This window comes from Accipiter gentilis, chromosome 20 (genome assembly GCF_929443795.1).
Source record: "Accipiter gentilis chromosome 20, bAccGen1.1, whole genome shotgun sequence".
NCBI classification, from domain to species: Eukaryota; Metazoa; Chordata; class Aves; order Accipitriformes; family Accipitridae; genus Astur; species Astur gentilis.
The window spans coordinates 4,101,271-4,116,903 of record NC_064899.1 but is presented as its reverse complement, the minus strand read 5'-3'; the positions used below and the strand labels follow the sequence as shown (position 1 = coordinate 4,116,903).

Sequence of the window (15,633 nt, the reverse complement as noted above, 5' to 3'; positions counted from 1 at the left end):
AGATAGAAGCAGAACATGACTGTGGAGATGTCCTTCTACTTTGTTAGATAACAGACAGGAAAAGAGAGTTGTCATTTGCCCTCTCCCAGCCCAAGGCCATTCAGAGACCAGAATTACTGGCCGACCTGCAGGCTTGGAAACCCAGTCCACCTGTCCTCTTACGGAACGACTGGCTCACAAATTTTGTTATCCACTAGTCTGAATTCCTTATACAACGAGTGCTTCCCAGTCATTAGACTACAAGAGAAAAAAAATAATTCTAGGTAGAAGATAAGGTTTGGAAGAGAGCCAGTAGCTCCAAAAAGCAGGGGTGACAGCTAACTAGCCAACTGGGGAGGGAAAGACCAAGCACAGTGATTAAAAAAAAACCCAGACCCAAGACCTTTTTTCTCTAGTAGGTAATTAGCAGCAGCCCCAACAAGGAAATAGAGGCATCTTTCTGAAGCAAGGCAATACCACAGCAGGGTCCTCTCAAGATTCCCATCGTGTAGTTGGGGTGAGGCCCCTCCTTTAAGTTCAGGAGAGGACTGGGACTCTAACACGTTAAAAGCTCATGTGCTGATCGGCATGTTGGGTTTCTGACTGCATGAGTAAAGCTAATGTGCACTGCTCTGATACAACCTGCTACCGGGGACACCTTCAGACTTTGACCGTGTTGCTTAAGCAGCAATTACAGACACATTTCGTTACCGGGCACAAGTTAGTTTTCTGATATGTTTCATCATTCATACTGTGACGCATTACAGCACAACACTCGATTCGTATGGACTTCTCCAGTGAGATGCCTCCATTCGAGATACTCCCGGACCAGATAATTTTTCTATCAAAAGCAGAGAGATTATCGCTAATTATTTCCTGCTGTCCTCTCTGTGTCTTTTTTATTCCATTAAACAAACAGACAGTGTTTGGTATATGAGTAAGAAATGTAGTGTAACAGAAAATATGTTAGAAAGGAAATTATTACTAATCACTGTTTTTTTGCCCAAGACAGCTAAAATGACCTATTTCCTCAGCTCACCAGCTGAGCAAACTACTGACTTCAAGATGTGAGAAACCACCCTTGTTCTCTGGTTTCAAACACAATTTGGTTTCTGTAATGAATTCGAGGAGCAAATATCACCTGGGCTGAAAGAGAAGCACACAAGAACTACATTCATCCCATAAACAAAAGACATGAATGGGAAGCAGACAGACAAACCTAAAACATAGCCTAACAGTTTATTAAGTAAGTTTAATGATTTTAATATACGGAACTTAAGAGAGCATCAGTTACGTTAACATTTACCCAGGACATTCCAGTACATGTTAGGAAATAAAATGTAAACTACTCTTACAATAAAACTGTACTATTGCTTTGGGCAGCAGGAGGATAAAAAGTTAACCAGGGCTCTCAAGCGACCGCTCAGATGGAAATTAATTACAGATGTAAGGGGCCTGTTATCTACTGGAGTTAAGAAGTATCAACTACCTTATGAACATATACCAAACTCCCAAATGGATATACTTCCCATAAACTCCATTAAACTACTCAGGTGTCTCAGCATTTCCAGGACTGAACATAATTTTGTGACAAAGTAATTAATCACTCTGTGCGCTTTATAGTTGGCACTGTGAGCCACACGCTCAGCGTCCACATGTTTTGATTCAGGAAGCTTTCATTTTGTGGTGGCTTGTTTTTGCCATGAATGAGAGGAGGTAGTCCTCAAACATCAGCTCACCTGAAAATTTCAAATGGCAACTTAAAATCATATACTTACAAGTGGCTTTGGGGCTTCCCTTTTAACTTTTCTCTGGCTCCAGAACAGCACTAAAGGTTTCTTTCCCCTAAAAAAAAAAAAAAAGAAACTGAAACAAAATAGGGACACTTGACTGAGAAAATCTGTAAAAATGTGGAGCCGTATCAATATTCTTCCATAATTTCAGCTACAAGTTGTTCTCGGACCCATGGCCAGGAGGAATGACCTCTCACTCCCAATAAAATCTAGTCCTATCAGGAAGAAATTAGTTACTGGCAATACAGTTATCTAAAAGCAAATACAACCTCAGGAAGACAGATTTAATATTGAATTAATGCTTTGAAATATATCTAGCCTTGTCTTCAAAAGCCATGAGACTTGCTTGAAAGTGACCTACTACACAGATCTTCTACCACTTACACGTAAGGACGCACGCAGGCTGTGTCTAAACTGGCAGGTAATTCAGCTCAACGCAAGCGAACAAGTAAAACAAGTGGGCCGGCGTAAGGCCCCTGCCATCTACATGAGGTTTCTGTTTCAGTCCAACTTCAGTCTGGTTGGTTGGAGACTGAATGTTCCCCATCACAGACGTGGTCTGAAGCTGTTCCACGGACCAACCACCGGTCCATCTGGAGGTGATTAGATCCTCCTTAGGATGATGAAGATTTGGTGCTGTTAATTCAACGACACGCTCAGGCAATCCCAAACAACAAACAACCGCTTCCCTCTTCTCAGTTTATTGTCCTCTCCTGCTTTGCACTGCTGCCCTCCATCACCCCCAGGACACCGTGCCTGCGACATTTTAAAAGCGATCTACAGGACCAAGGCAGGTTTGCACTCTCGTAAGCCTTCGAGTTCGCTCCTGCGTGCCCACGAGGCAGGCTGCACCAGCTTCGGGGCGGCTAGGTGAGACAAAGTCCAGCTGTAGGAGGGAAAAAACCCTCCAGCGACGGCCAGGCCCGACTTTGCCGAGTCACCTCAGGAGCCAGGGGCTCTCCCGCTCCAATCCCACCCCACAGCCCACCATCTGCCTGTCAAGGACTTTCAGAGCTCACCTCCTGTTGACCCTCCAAAATACGTGGAATGGCTCTTGGTCATGGGAACATTTTAGTACAGGAGTCCCTGGCTGAGAAGGGCTGTCCACCACTCGCTCCTGTGAGGACGAGGTGCAGGTATCCGATTCCTCATGGGGCTTCCACCTTCCCGAACTATCTGCCAACCCTCCTTGAAAGCCGGCGAGTCAAAGGTGATGCCTTGAACCGAAACGCCCCAGGGAAACTCAATTACAACGAAACCCCCCTGCGAGTTTGAAAACGTTGAGAAACCTCCATGATGCGTTCCAAAGGCCTTTGCCTTCTCTTCTTCCCTCTCAGGCAGACAGAGCCTTGACGTCTGTGGAGGCCCGTGGGTCAGAAAGCAACCCGTGCTGCGGGCCTGCACACTGGGGCCGCGAACACGTTCCCTTCTCCGGGGCTGGGGCAGAGACTTTGAAAAAAAAAAAAAACCACGAAGACGCCGCGTGGGCAAACATTTGCCGTCGATTTATTTCAGCTCTTTTTGACCCACAGGTCAGACATCTTGGCGAACGCCTCACTGAGGACCCCCCCCCCACATATCCCCACACCTGCCCTGTAGCTCCACAAGTGCCCCCTCACCAGGCCCGCAGCCCACCCTGCCTCAGCCCACGGTTCCATGAGGGGAACGCGGGGCGGGGGGGAACCCCAGGCCGCCCAGCGAGGGCTGTGTGGTGGCGGCGGTGGGGTCGAAGAGAGGTGCCCGGCTCGGCCGCTGCCCCTCAGTGGGGCTGAGGAGACGGCTGGGGGCGGGGGAGGTTGGAGAGAGAAGCAGCGCGGCCGCTCCGGCGTGAGGAGGAGCCGCTCGGTGCCGCTCTTGCCGCCGCCGAGCGTGTGTCAAACCCACGTGCCCCGGCAGCCCGGCCCGGCCCGGCGCCCCCCCCCCCCCTCACGGCCGGCGGCGGCCCCTCACCCGCTCCTCCGCCAAAACCCCACGGGGACCCGCGCTTTGGACCCGCGCCGCGGCCTGCACCGTCCCCGCGGCGGCGAGGACGAGGAGGAGGAGGAGGAGGAGGAGGAGGAGGAGGAGGAGGGAGAGAGGGCGGCGTTTTCCTGCGCGGCGCCGCGGCCGTCGCCCCGCCGCCGGCGAGCGTCAGGCGGGGGAAGGAGGGCGGGGAGGGCGGGGGGGGGGGGGGGGGAGGCCCCGGCCCGGCCCGGCCCTTCCCTTGGCCCCCGCGCCCCGAGGATGGCAGCGCTGCCCGCACCAGTGGCTGGCGGCGGTGTCCCTCCTCTTTTTTTTTCCGGCACCGGCGGCGGCGGCGGCGGTGGTGGTGGATCGGCGTTGTGTGGGAGGAGGGCGGCGGGGATGGACTTGATCTCTCGGGTCTCCTCCTAAGGCAGCGGCACAGCGAACCCCGCCGCCCAGACAAGCACCCGCCGGGGCCCACCGAGCCGTGCCGGGCAGAGAGGGACCGGCTCTCCCCCCACCACCCGCGGCTGCTTTATTTTTAGGGGGCTCTGCTGCTTCTCTCCCTCAGCCCCCCCCCCCCCCCCCCGCCGCTCTCACACACGCACAGGGACACGCACGTACCCTCCTCCTTTGCCCTTTTATCCTCCCCCCCCCCCCCCCCCGCCGTCCTCCCGCGCCGTCTCCTGCCGCGGCAGATGCGCTGGGGGGTCACCGCGCAGCTGGGACTATGGTGAAATTTCCAGCGCTCACTAACTACTGGCCCCTGATCCGGTTCTTAGTCCCTCTCGGCATCACCAACATCGCCATCGACTTCGGGGAACAGGTAAGGCAGCGGCTCCCCCGAGGGGGCGAACCCTCGCTTCGATCGCGGAGTGTGTGTGTGGGGGGGGGGGGTCGGCGCCTTCGCAGGGGAAAAGCAAGGGAGAGGCGGCCCGGGGTGAGCCGAGCCGGGCCGGGTCCCGCCGTCCTCCCCCCCCGGCGGATCGCGGGCGGGGACGGCGGCTCCTGCGCCGCGGGGGGCGGCCGGTGCCTCCGTGCGGCTCCGCACCGCCGCCCGGTGCGCGGGGAAAGGATCGGCGGCGTTCGGGTCGTCGTTATTATTTTATTTTTTGCGTGTCTGCGTGGTTTTTTTGTTATTTCCCCCCACACACATCCCTTATATTTCAGGATTATATAATCCCAAATTACATCACGCCTTCGCCGGGGGTTGCTTTTTTTGGTTTATTCACACACACACACACACACACACACACACCCCCCTCAGGTGCAGCAGCCCCTAGCGCAGTGCAGCCGGAGCGGGGCGCGGGGAGGGAGGCCCGGCCGCCGCCGCCGCCGTCCCCCCCCCCCCGGCCCCGGCCCCGCGGTTCTGCCGCAGCGGCTCGGTCCGGCATCCCCGGAGGAGGGCGGCAGCCCGGCGGGGAACCGCTCCTCATCCCCTCGGTGAGGGGCTCCGGGTCGGTGAGCCCCCGGCTTCGCCCCGGTGTGGAGCGAGGCGGGAGCCGGCGGGGACGGGGCGCAGTGGCAAGAAACCGCCGCCGTCCTTCAGCCGTCAGCGGGAACCGTGCATCGTGTCGGTGACCCAAAACTGGGCTGTCGTCCCCCCCCCAGCTTCGGGCACCCAGAAAACACCCTGACTCGCCACCGGCCACCCTTCCAGGCAGCCTTCCCGCTTCGCCCTCCCGATCCCCGCTTTGCTGCGTTTGCACCGGTAACGCGCTTCGTTGGCCCAAGCTTTCCACGCAGGGTGCTCGTTTGCCGTAGCACCGTGGAGCTCGACGCTCTCTCGTCTCGCTGTGCGTGGCAGGTAAGGCCCTGGTCTTGCGTCGGGCTGCGCTATATAGGGCCTATCGTTACATTTTTGGTAGGACGGTATAGGCTTACGCTTACCCACAAGTGTCAAGCGGGGCAGCCACCGTAAATGCTGCATCTCAGATAGCTTTTATCCTTGTCCCAAGTCACGCGGTTTTGCTGAGAAGCTCTTGTTTTCCAAGGGGAAGAGGCAGTTGCTCCCGTGCTCCTGAAGCAAAGATACCAGAAAATTAGTGGGTACTTTCACCCCTTTGTAAAGAAGAAAACGAAAGGAAAAACATCACAGTGGGAGAAAATAGCTGACACTAATCATATGTCTGTCATGATCGTGTTAATCTCATTTTGCTTCCTAGTCCTTTAAATTTAAATAAGCCATGGTACTAAAAAAATGCAGTTCCATCCTTGTCTAACAACTACATACTTTCCTACTAAGTCAGTCTTCTATAAATCATACTCGGGGTGGGAGGGGGGGAAGGGAAAACTAAAGATAGAAATGACAAGGAAAAGGTGATTTAAGTGCTAATAACTGTGCCACGTTAATAACATACAGCAGAAGTTAAACTGAAAGCAGTTCACTCGGCAAGCTCCGTATAACAGGTGCGTGTATGCAGTTTGCTGCATACAAGGTCAGCTTGATTCAAAATCCGTGTCAGCCCGTAAAAGACTTCAGTGTGCTCTGGACCAGGATTTCAAAAATTAACAGGCAAGAGATTACAATTTTATAAGTGAGGGGCCTTCTCTCTGGCCTGGTACCAGCGACATGGGAGGGATGTTAACGTGCAGATGATACATGTAAGCACTTATCTAACCAACTTTGACAGCGTTAGGGACAAAATATTTCAGAAAATGTGTTTTATTTGATAGCCAAGTCATAGGACTGGCCCTCCAGGAGAGTCGGGATTATCCCCTGTCTCAGATGGCAGCCTGGGGAGGTGCTTCCTTGGAAAGGGAGAAATCTAGGGAGCAGGGAGACTCCTGCAGAAAACCCCAGCGCAGGAGTGGGACCTGGAAAGGCGCTTTTTGTACCAGCCTAGTGGGAGACTTCCCTACGGGGAAATCAGGAAACCGAGGCAGGGAGAAAGTTACTCCAGGTCTGAAGAGATGCTCTTACAGACAAAAGGACAGGGATTTTGTTTTCCCGTATATAGTACACAAAGTTATTTTTCACACTTGTAGGGTGTTATTGTTGGGCTTGTCTTGCTGAAAATATACTGACTTGCTGAGCCAGTCACCTTTCTGCGCTCCAAAATTGTAGTAATTTTAATAACAGGCCTGAATGGAAGCAACGTAAAAGAATGGGTGTGCCAACAGATAGCTCTGAAAAGGCTGCCATACCTCCTCCTGTGAATGTATGCTGCAGATAAAAAAGATTTCTAAGAATGATAAGGGAAGTAAAATTTGCATGAAGTAATGTTACCCGCTCTGGAGAATACTGTAAAAGAGGTAGGAGGGCTATAGGTCAGAAATAAGAGAGATGACTGTAAAAAATTAGGGAGAGAATGGACCTTGCCTGACCAGGGAAGAAGAGGTGTTTAAGAAATGCCGTAAGTCATAAACCCTTTTGATGCGTCGTATTCATACGTTGCTCTCTCAAGCAGGGGGAGTATTTGGAAGCAGAGTGTTCAAAGCAGAGCCTTTTTAACAAAACCTAATACTTTTAGGCACCTGAGATTGAAAAGTGAGAAACAAAGAGAATCTCACCGTATTTTTTACCTTGAGAGACTTTTCTGCATGTTGAATAGTTTTATTCAATAGCAGAAATCACCAGGAAATTGCTGGTTCCTTGCTAGGCGGCTGTCTCTAGATTTCTTGCTACTTTATGGGAAATTTACAGTTAGGCTAGAGAATATTTGCAGAACATAGTTTATGACTGTCACCATTGCCCCACATGAGATGTTTGCTGTGGCAAGTCTGTTTCGTTCGTAGGAGTAAAAAATGCTGGAGCGATGCTCATAAGAAGTAACAAGCTCAGCTCCTGCCGTCACTTCCAGAACCGCTATAGCAAGAGCCTCCTGTTGACCCTTGGACCCGAATCCAGTAACGCTTTAGGACAAGGCTTTATTACAGAGTTACTCCAGTCTAGTGAGCTAACCTCACCCCTGTTCACCTCATAAAATCTTCTTAGACAAATACCTGATTTCCCCCCCCCGCCCCCCCCCCCCGCTAAAAAAGGTAGTCCTGATGCACGACCAGGTAAATTGCCAGAAGATTAGAGAAAGAAATCCCATTTCTAACCTATTTCCGTGATTTCCTTCTGCAACTCATTTGCCTTACAATTTATTTACAGTACTACATAGCTTTTATGAAATAAAATACTACATAGCTTTTTTCTTAGAGTAAGGCCTTCAGGAAAATAGTCCCAAATATTTTGGCTGAATGTTCCTTCTCCACGTAAATACGTGTCTGTGTGCGTGAGTGCATGTGTGTGCACGCATGTATTTATTTGTTTATTTTTCTCTAGGTATATGCACACACACACAAACAGACACAACATAGCACTTTCATCCCAAGAGCTTAACACTTACCACCAGAAGAGAGATTCTGCCCTTCATTCTGCTGGTGAGAGCATCTGACTCTCAACATCCTATCCCAAGATTCACAATAATTAGTGTTTTATTTAGAGCTCAGCTTCTAAGAGCAGAGTTTGCATTATAAATCCCAGCTCCCGTGAAAAATGTTGTTGGATGTACTTGCCTGGAAATAAATAAATAAACTGCTCCCATGCGATGGAGCGCAACACAACCTCAAACAACTCACCCAGCAAATAATACCACTGTTACCCCGTGCGCTCAAAAATCCATCACCACCTACAGCAGTTCTCCTTTTAATGCAGTTTCAGAGCTGCTGACGTTTATTTTGGTGGCCTGGTTAGTAATGCATGTGTACATTTGCATTAGCATTATTACTGAGGGGGAAAACCGAGGTGCGCATTACTTCACTACCATTCTCAGAAGCGCAGAACCAGCCCTAGGCAGCGTTAAATACAATTTGCAAATGCGGCTGGTAACTCTTTCTGCTGCTTACGGGGTGGCAAAGGCCAAGTGGAGAGCAACGTTCTGAACTCGGGGCCTGTCTGCAGTAGTCCCTTAATTATCAATGGGAACAGTAGGAGGGGTTTTTGTTTGGGTTTTTTTTTTTTTTCCTTTCTAGCTATCATATGGCCAGCCTCCGAATCATCAGTTTCAATTGCTGTCACTAGCTGTTGGTTGGGCAGTTTCATTTGCCAACATAACCGTTAGGTGCGCAGACATAATGCTGTTCAGCGGCTTGTGGGTCCTTGGAAGGTAAAACCAAGCAAGCAGAGTCTTGCTGCTGCTTTTTCCTGAGGTCACTCAGGTGTTCTGGTCCTGCACAGGAATTGCCATACATTCCGCACAGTGTAGGGGTTGCAATCAAACAGACGAGCCGTAAGGGAAGTGCTGAACGTTTCGGATTCTGAATGATTTTGCAATAATGGCTTGAAAAACAAACTGGTTTTTTTTTTTTCTTGTAATCGAATGTTTTTGGGGTTTTGTTTTTTCCTTAAGAAAAAAAGTGTTGCCAGAAACGGAGAACAAGTCGTGAATAACGTATCAAAAAGAATTAGTGAGCTTATCGTCTGCCCATGCCATTTGCAAACTTAGTAGGGGGTTAAACATTTTGATTAATGCTTTATGAAGCTCATTTTTGGGGTGTTATTGTCTGGACTTTCAGAACAAGCAATGGGAGAGTTCACGTTCCCAGCTGTTCACCGGGGATTTGGGCCAAGTTGCATAACCTTTCTGTGGCACAGTTCTCCTGCCTTTGAAGTGTGCCTACACGCCTACCTGTGTGTCACAGGGATGCAATGAAAATGCATGTGTCAGAAGCGCTCCGAGATGAAAGGTGCTGTATGAGTGCAAAGTACTCCTGTTATTGCTGTTGTGAGAGGTCAGGGACTTCTTTAAATCGTGTAGGACTTTAGTACCGTATAAACAAGAAAGCTAACAAGGTCTTAAAATTGGTGTGGACCGTGACAGTATGTTATTACCACAATGGCATTATCTGTAGGGTATGCTGATGGAAATGCCCTATTTGTTTTAAATTAATGATGTGAACTACACAGCATTCTAACTTAAATGTAAATGAAATTGTGTTGAAGAAACAAACTTCTACAGAGTATACTATCAACAGAATTTAAAAAAAAATATTTTTTATTTTTTTTTTTAATTTTCCATGGTAATATTTTGAAGAAAGTAATTTCTCCTGCAGGACTCACAAGCCAAATAGTCAGGGAAGCAGCTAGGAAAGATCAGTGAAATACATCTAACTTCCCCGTTCACAGTGAGAAAATCCAAGTGAGACCTTACATTAAGTATCAAAACCCAAACCACATACACCTGAAGTAGTAATTTTCAGAATTTGTACCTTGGTACTGACTCCAGAGACTTTCTTCTAAGCAGCACAGCTTTTCTTCCTTTTGCATGCCAGCCTGAGCCCTACAGCCTGAGCTCCTAAACAGTCGTCTGCCAAACACAGGGGGGTTTCAAGCCAGTGCTAAGTGGCCTGTAGACCACACGGACAATTCTTGACACTACACAAGTGATTAATTAGGCTTGTACATCTACGTTAGTTGCAGCGGGCATTAGATACCAGGCATTGCACTCACCAGTCACGCAGAGCATTTGCTGGAGTTTGACAGCAAGCAATGCACGCTGAGATCTGGGAAGGAGTCAAAGATCTCGTAAAACAGATTTTTTTTGGCAGGTAAAAGCCAAATCTCAACAAAGCGCTGATGTTCTTAAAGGTAACAAAGGCACATACTCCTGGCAGCTAAAGCAACGTATATTTGCATTTTATAGCACATAAGGTGCAAAATAAACAGGTTATGAAGAGCAGTGGGTCTATCACTGCTGAAGGTTTCAGATGATACTAGAAATTATGAGAATGAACCTACAAATGAGGTGTCCATCCCCTGCAGTGCTCCATGTTGCCGTAGCGTGAAATGTATATAACCGAGAACTAGGATCTGTGTTACGCCTCATTTGTCAGTACCTTCTCTTTTTTCATCCTACCCTCTCCTTCGTTCACAAAACCCTCCAGTTCCCCGCTTCCCACCTCCCACCTCCCATGGCTGTGTCAGCTCGGCTCCAAGGACTTCTCGGGGCTTTCTTACGCTTCACTGTTAAGAACTAGCAGGTTTTGTACTTGATGATACCCATTAAGCATGTCTGAAGTAGCTGGCTAGCTATGTTGCCCACCAGGTTGCTGGAAAATAAACCTTTGAGTCAGTCTGTGGGGTGGAAACGGTTCTCCCTACCAGAAGAGTAACGGGATGCGGTGGGAGACCAGGTGGAGGTACCACTTTGCCGAGCAGTCCCGAGTCCCAGTCTGTAGGGTGAAGGGCCCTCTCTGGAGACACTCCAGTCATAATATCACTGGATAGTCACTGAAAAAGGGTCGTGGGATAGCCGAATACTTCTGGTGCTTATTTCAGCGATAGGGGAGTTGGGTTCTCCTCTCTACGCCGGTGAAAATCTACTAGGCTAAGACAGCATCAGGAAGGAGAGATGAAATACCCCCAGCCTAATTTTAAAACATGGGTTCAAAACTGAAATTTTGGAAGGGGTTTTGAACCACCGTGTTTTGCGTCGCAGAGAGAAATCCCCAAAGTAAAACTCTTGGTTTTGAGTTGAACTGACCATTTGTGTCAGGGGTTTTCTTGCTCATTTCTTTTGGTTGCATTTTCACAAACCCAAGAAAGCTGGTTTCTCTTCACTGTTGATTTGGTCTGAACTGATTTCTTTTTAATCTGCGCTCATTTTGCTGCTGTGCGGAGAACTTGGTTGTATACAAAGGCTTATATGACATGACCGATCTTATGACTGTTTGAAGATAAGTGACTTTTTATATGCAAAGAAGGCATATAGACAAGGCTTCAGCTCTGAAAGTGCAGATTCTAGCTATTAATTGACTTCCTATCTTGATCCTAGACAAGACATTTATCTCTCCCTTTGTGTGAGTTTTGTCAGTTCTAAAACAGTGATGTGTTTCACAAGGCAGTTACAAAGTTTATTTCTTCATGTTTGTAAAACATGGATGTAAGTTGCTGTATAAATAGAAAATTTAAATTTATCTATCTGCCAGCTCATGCAGAAACCTCCGTGCATAAAATTGAGCAATTCCAAACAGATTTTGCTTTGTAGCTACTTTCAGAAATCTGTGATGTTTTAAAATAACATACATTTTACTGCTGAGCTCAATTGCAGTTGAAATAGCATATCAGAACGTGTGTTTCTTAAAAAAGAAAAATTAAGGAAAATTTGTAATGACCTTAGGTTTTAACAAGCTAATCCAACTAGCTCTGGGTACCTCATCCTATTTGTACTTGGAAACCTGTGGATTTTGGGGAGAGGGCAACAGGAATGTTAATATGCAATTAGATCATCAGATTGCGCTTCCTTTTGCTTGCTTGATTTTCTACTGACATGATATTGCTGTAACTATGGTTTTAGACATCACCGCTGCCTTTTCAGATAACCATTAGCCGGAGAATTAAAAAAGAACCTCCATAAGAACCAGAGACCTAAATGACCCATGCACTTCAGCATCTGAAACAGCAAAGCTCTGCAGTTCTCCCCGCTTCTGTCTCCTCTATGGTATCACTTCTCTGTCAGATTTTCCACAGAACTTTGCTACATTGCTTTAGTCTGCATATGCAGTTTTTCTTGATTAGTTCCTTTCTGATGTAGTGCATAATAAAACTGCCTGCATGAAACATTAACTAAGAATAATTCCAGGTGTAAACATGCATTTGGTTCCAAAGAGGGCTGAAGTACAGCATTGTTACTTGCAAAAACACAATTGAATTCCATAGCCTTTTCAAGAGCATTCTAGAAAAGGACAGGGGAAGAACACTGGAGAGTTAAAAGCTGTTTGTTAAAAAATGAGTGCTACAACGGCATGAAATCTCAAGTGCCAATTTAATTCTTTTCCCCAAGATGATGCAAAAAATTCACTGTTTCTGATTTGGCAGGAGTGCTACTGCTGGAGAAAGGGTGGTCACTGTTGCCCAGCATGCCCAGTTTGCCTTACTGGTACAGTGGTTCAGCAAGAGTTCAGCTTTTAGCGTGGGAAGCGAATAAAATGCAAGACGCAATTTATTTTCAAGTGATTTGCTTCACATAGCTTTTTTGCATTGCTATTGGATCGCTAAGGCAATTGTTTCCAACCTTTTTCAATTTTCAGAGCCCAGAAAATTTTCTGGTAGAGATGCAGAGAAAACTCCCATCCATACAAGCTGGAGAGCGTACTTGTCTTTACATTTTTTTTAGTTACCCGTCTCTGACTCCTTGTAAATATTCCCTAAGGTGCAGGGTTCTGTGGGGCTGAAAGATTACCGTGCCAAAGCACATGCTAGTACGTTTGCTGACGAATACATTTGAAGGGCTTTTGGCCAGGAGATGATCTGTCTGACCACCTGAGCTGTGTTTTGTACTTAAATTAGTGATCGAATGAAGTCAGATGCAAGCCGTACCTGAGCTTTCACGTGCTGGCCTTCGAGCTGTGTGGCTGCGCGGCCGTCACCTACGCTGGCCCTCGAAGAAAGCCTTGACGAATGCCGGCTGGGACTGATTTTGGTTTTTGTCCATGGGTAGCGTCTGTAGGTATAAGAGACGCAACCACACGGCACCCGCTGTTCTTCCCCTGGTTTTTTAATGATGCCATTTCATGTCTACTTCCCTGAAAATAGAGATTTGTGTTTAGATTTTATCAGGCTCTTTTTTCTTCCTCACTTCCTCCTCACACCCTGTTACCCGTCCTTTGTTCTGCTGCGTATTGGTGACCAGTATCTTATTTTTATAACCTCTCTGTCTGTGAGCAGCAGCTGCCGTTCCTGCAGCCACGGCCAGCTAAGGTGAGGTAGCTCTGACCCACCTCCAGCAGCCGCCTCCTCATTGCAAAAACTTACCTTGCCGCAGCGTACCGGCGTGCTCCAAGAACGTGGCGATCTCAAATCTGCCATCCTGCAGATGAAAGACAGACCCCTGCACAAGTCCATCATTACCATTTTCTCCATCAGCACCTTACCCGTTAAAGCGTTTAGCCCATTTGAAAAGAAAACGAAGAGTTAGCAGTGTTACAGGGCAGGAAGACACTTCACATTTTTGGTTCTGGTGAGAAGGGAAAAAAAAATGTCGGTTACATAAGAGGAAAGATTATAGTAATGAAGCTTTTATAGCTTGAACAAAAAGGGAATTTGATAACCATCTGCAGTTGTATGAACTGCGGCACGGTCGTGAAGGGGAGGGGTTAGCTAGGTCACTGCCGTGGAGGAGAACGTGGCCAGGAGCAATGAGGGAGATTGGGGCGGTTAAACACAATTTAGACTGCAAAGGTTTCCAGATGATTTTCCAAGTAAAAAAGCAGGAGTCGTTCCCTCTCACACATTACTTCCTTCTAAAATGTGTTGGCATGAGTGCTGTGCTTTAGATGGTGTTGGGTGGTGGTGGCTTTTTACGTAGGCTCAAATTCAGCAGGTCACCGAAAGCAAAGAGTGTTGTGGTCAACGTAAAGTGCGGTACATGGTGGGTCAAACCCGAAGAGCACGTTTTCTGGTGAGGGAGACGAACAGCTTCGGAACCATGTACTCCTCAAAGACAGTGCGGTCTAGAAGGGTGATGTAGTTACGGGCTGTTAGCATGGCCTTGTTGTGGTGTCAGCATTTTGCTCGTACTGAACCCAAACCATAACACTGTACCAGCTACTAGAAAGAAAAATAACTCTATCCCAGCTGAAACCAGGACGGGCCTCTTCTTATTAAATTGTACAAGCTAAGGTAAAATACACAAAAACTGCAGCGGGGAAGGTACAGAATTTCTAGTATTAGTGGTTAGTGATTACGATAGAGTTGTCTTAATAGCCTTCTGTTTTTCATACGATGTCTCCCAGGTTCAGCGTACAGAGAGCACTTGCTAGGGAGAGAAACGAGAGTTACTTAGCTAATACAAGTATTGACTGTAAAACCCCCGTCTTGTCCATTTTAGAAGTGTAGGGCTGGGGTCTCCCCAGCAGAGCTGAGGAGGAAAAACCCAAATGATACGAGCTTATGAAAATACGAGGACCTTTCCAGTATGAGAGAAGGGGAGTGTTGAGATGTCCTCACATCTCAAGTAAGGGAGATCTTAACTCTGCTTTTAAGCTTGCTGAGTTTTTTAAAGGGCTTAAAGGCATAGCTGCTGTGAGATGAGACACAAGCAAACGCAGGTGGCCTTTCAGGTCCTTTGGTGCCGTAAAGTGCACGCCCAGCCTTGCACCCTTACTGTCTTTCCAGTTCGGTTCTACGGGTCTTTTGCTTTGCTTGCTTGTCCCCTGGGTGCCGGAGCAGCTTCGTTAGGCAGGCGGCCACGTGGCTTTGTCACCAGGCTGGAGCCCCCAGGGCAGCTCCTCACCCTCGTTGCTGCCAGCGACCCCAACCATTTTGCCCTCAACCTCTTACTGGCTTTGGTAACTTACTCCATCGGTCCATCCCACCTCCTCCCCCGCCGTTGCATTTTGGAGATGACTTTGAATGGTTAGATTATTTGCAACCCGCCGTGCCCAAGAGGCCAGCTAAGGAGGTGAATTCAAACCGGCCGCCAGTTCTGCCCGGCAGACGTGAACATACCGGGTGATGGACTTGCAAGGGTGGCCGGTTTTCCCCATTTGCACGGCCTGTGGTGGTGGTGGTGAATAAATCTTCCCATCTGAATATTTGGCTCATCCTCTTCATTAAATCTTAATTGTTGCCCTCTCTTCCTCATAGTTTTTTGAATCCAGTCAAAATAACCCCAGTCGTCCTTGGTTTTGTACAGTCACGGGGACATCTCTGGACATTCTTCTCTGCCCTTCCGTAGTACAAAACAACTGGTAGTGTGGGGCTCCAAATTTAGTATGACAGCACTGTCAGCTTCCCCTGTGTTTATGTTGTGACGTAACGATTTTGCAATCTTAAGCATTTGATTTAAAAGAGAAAGGAAGTCCAAACCACAAAACACTTTCCAGATCCTTAAGATGCCGAAGGTAGTCATCCACAAAAAGCTTTCTGTTTGTCACAGGTAAAGACATTTTTCAAGTACTTCTGAGATACAAAAGGTGCACCCATACA

At 48.0% G+C, this 15,633-nt stretch overlaps 1 protein-coding gene across 1 annotated transcript in view; it reads left to right on the top strand.

Annotated features, from left to right (window-relative positions):
- The first annotated feature begins 3,927 nt into the window (after positions 1-3,927).
- ANKH (ANKH inorganic pyrophosphate transport regulator) overlaps positions 3,928-15,633 on the top strand; it is a 103,074-nt gene continuing 91,368 nt past the window's right edge. Inside the window, exon 1 of the mRNA XM_049823894.1 lies at positions 3,928-4,542. Within this exon, the coding sequence (XP_049679851.1) occupies positions 4,447-4,542 (96 nt within the window). The 5' untranslated portion in view covers positions 3,928-4,446. The remainder of the gene's footprint in view (positions 4,543-15,633) is intronic.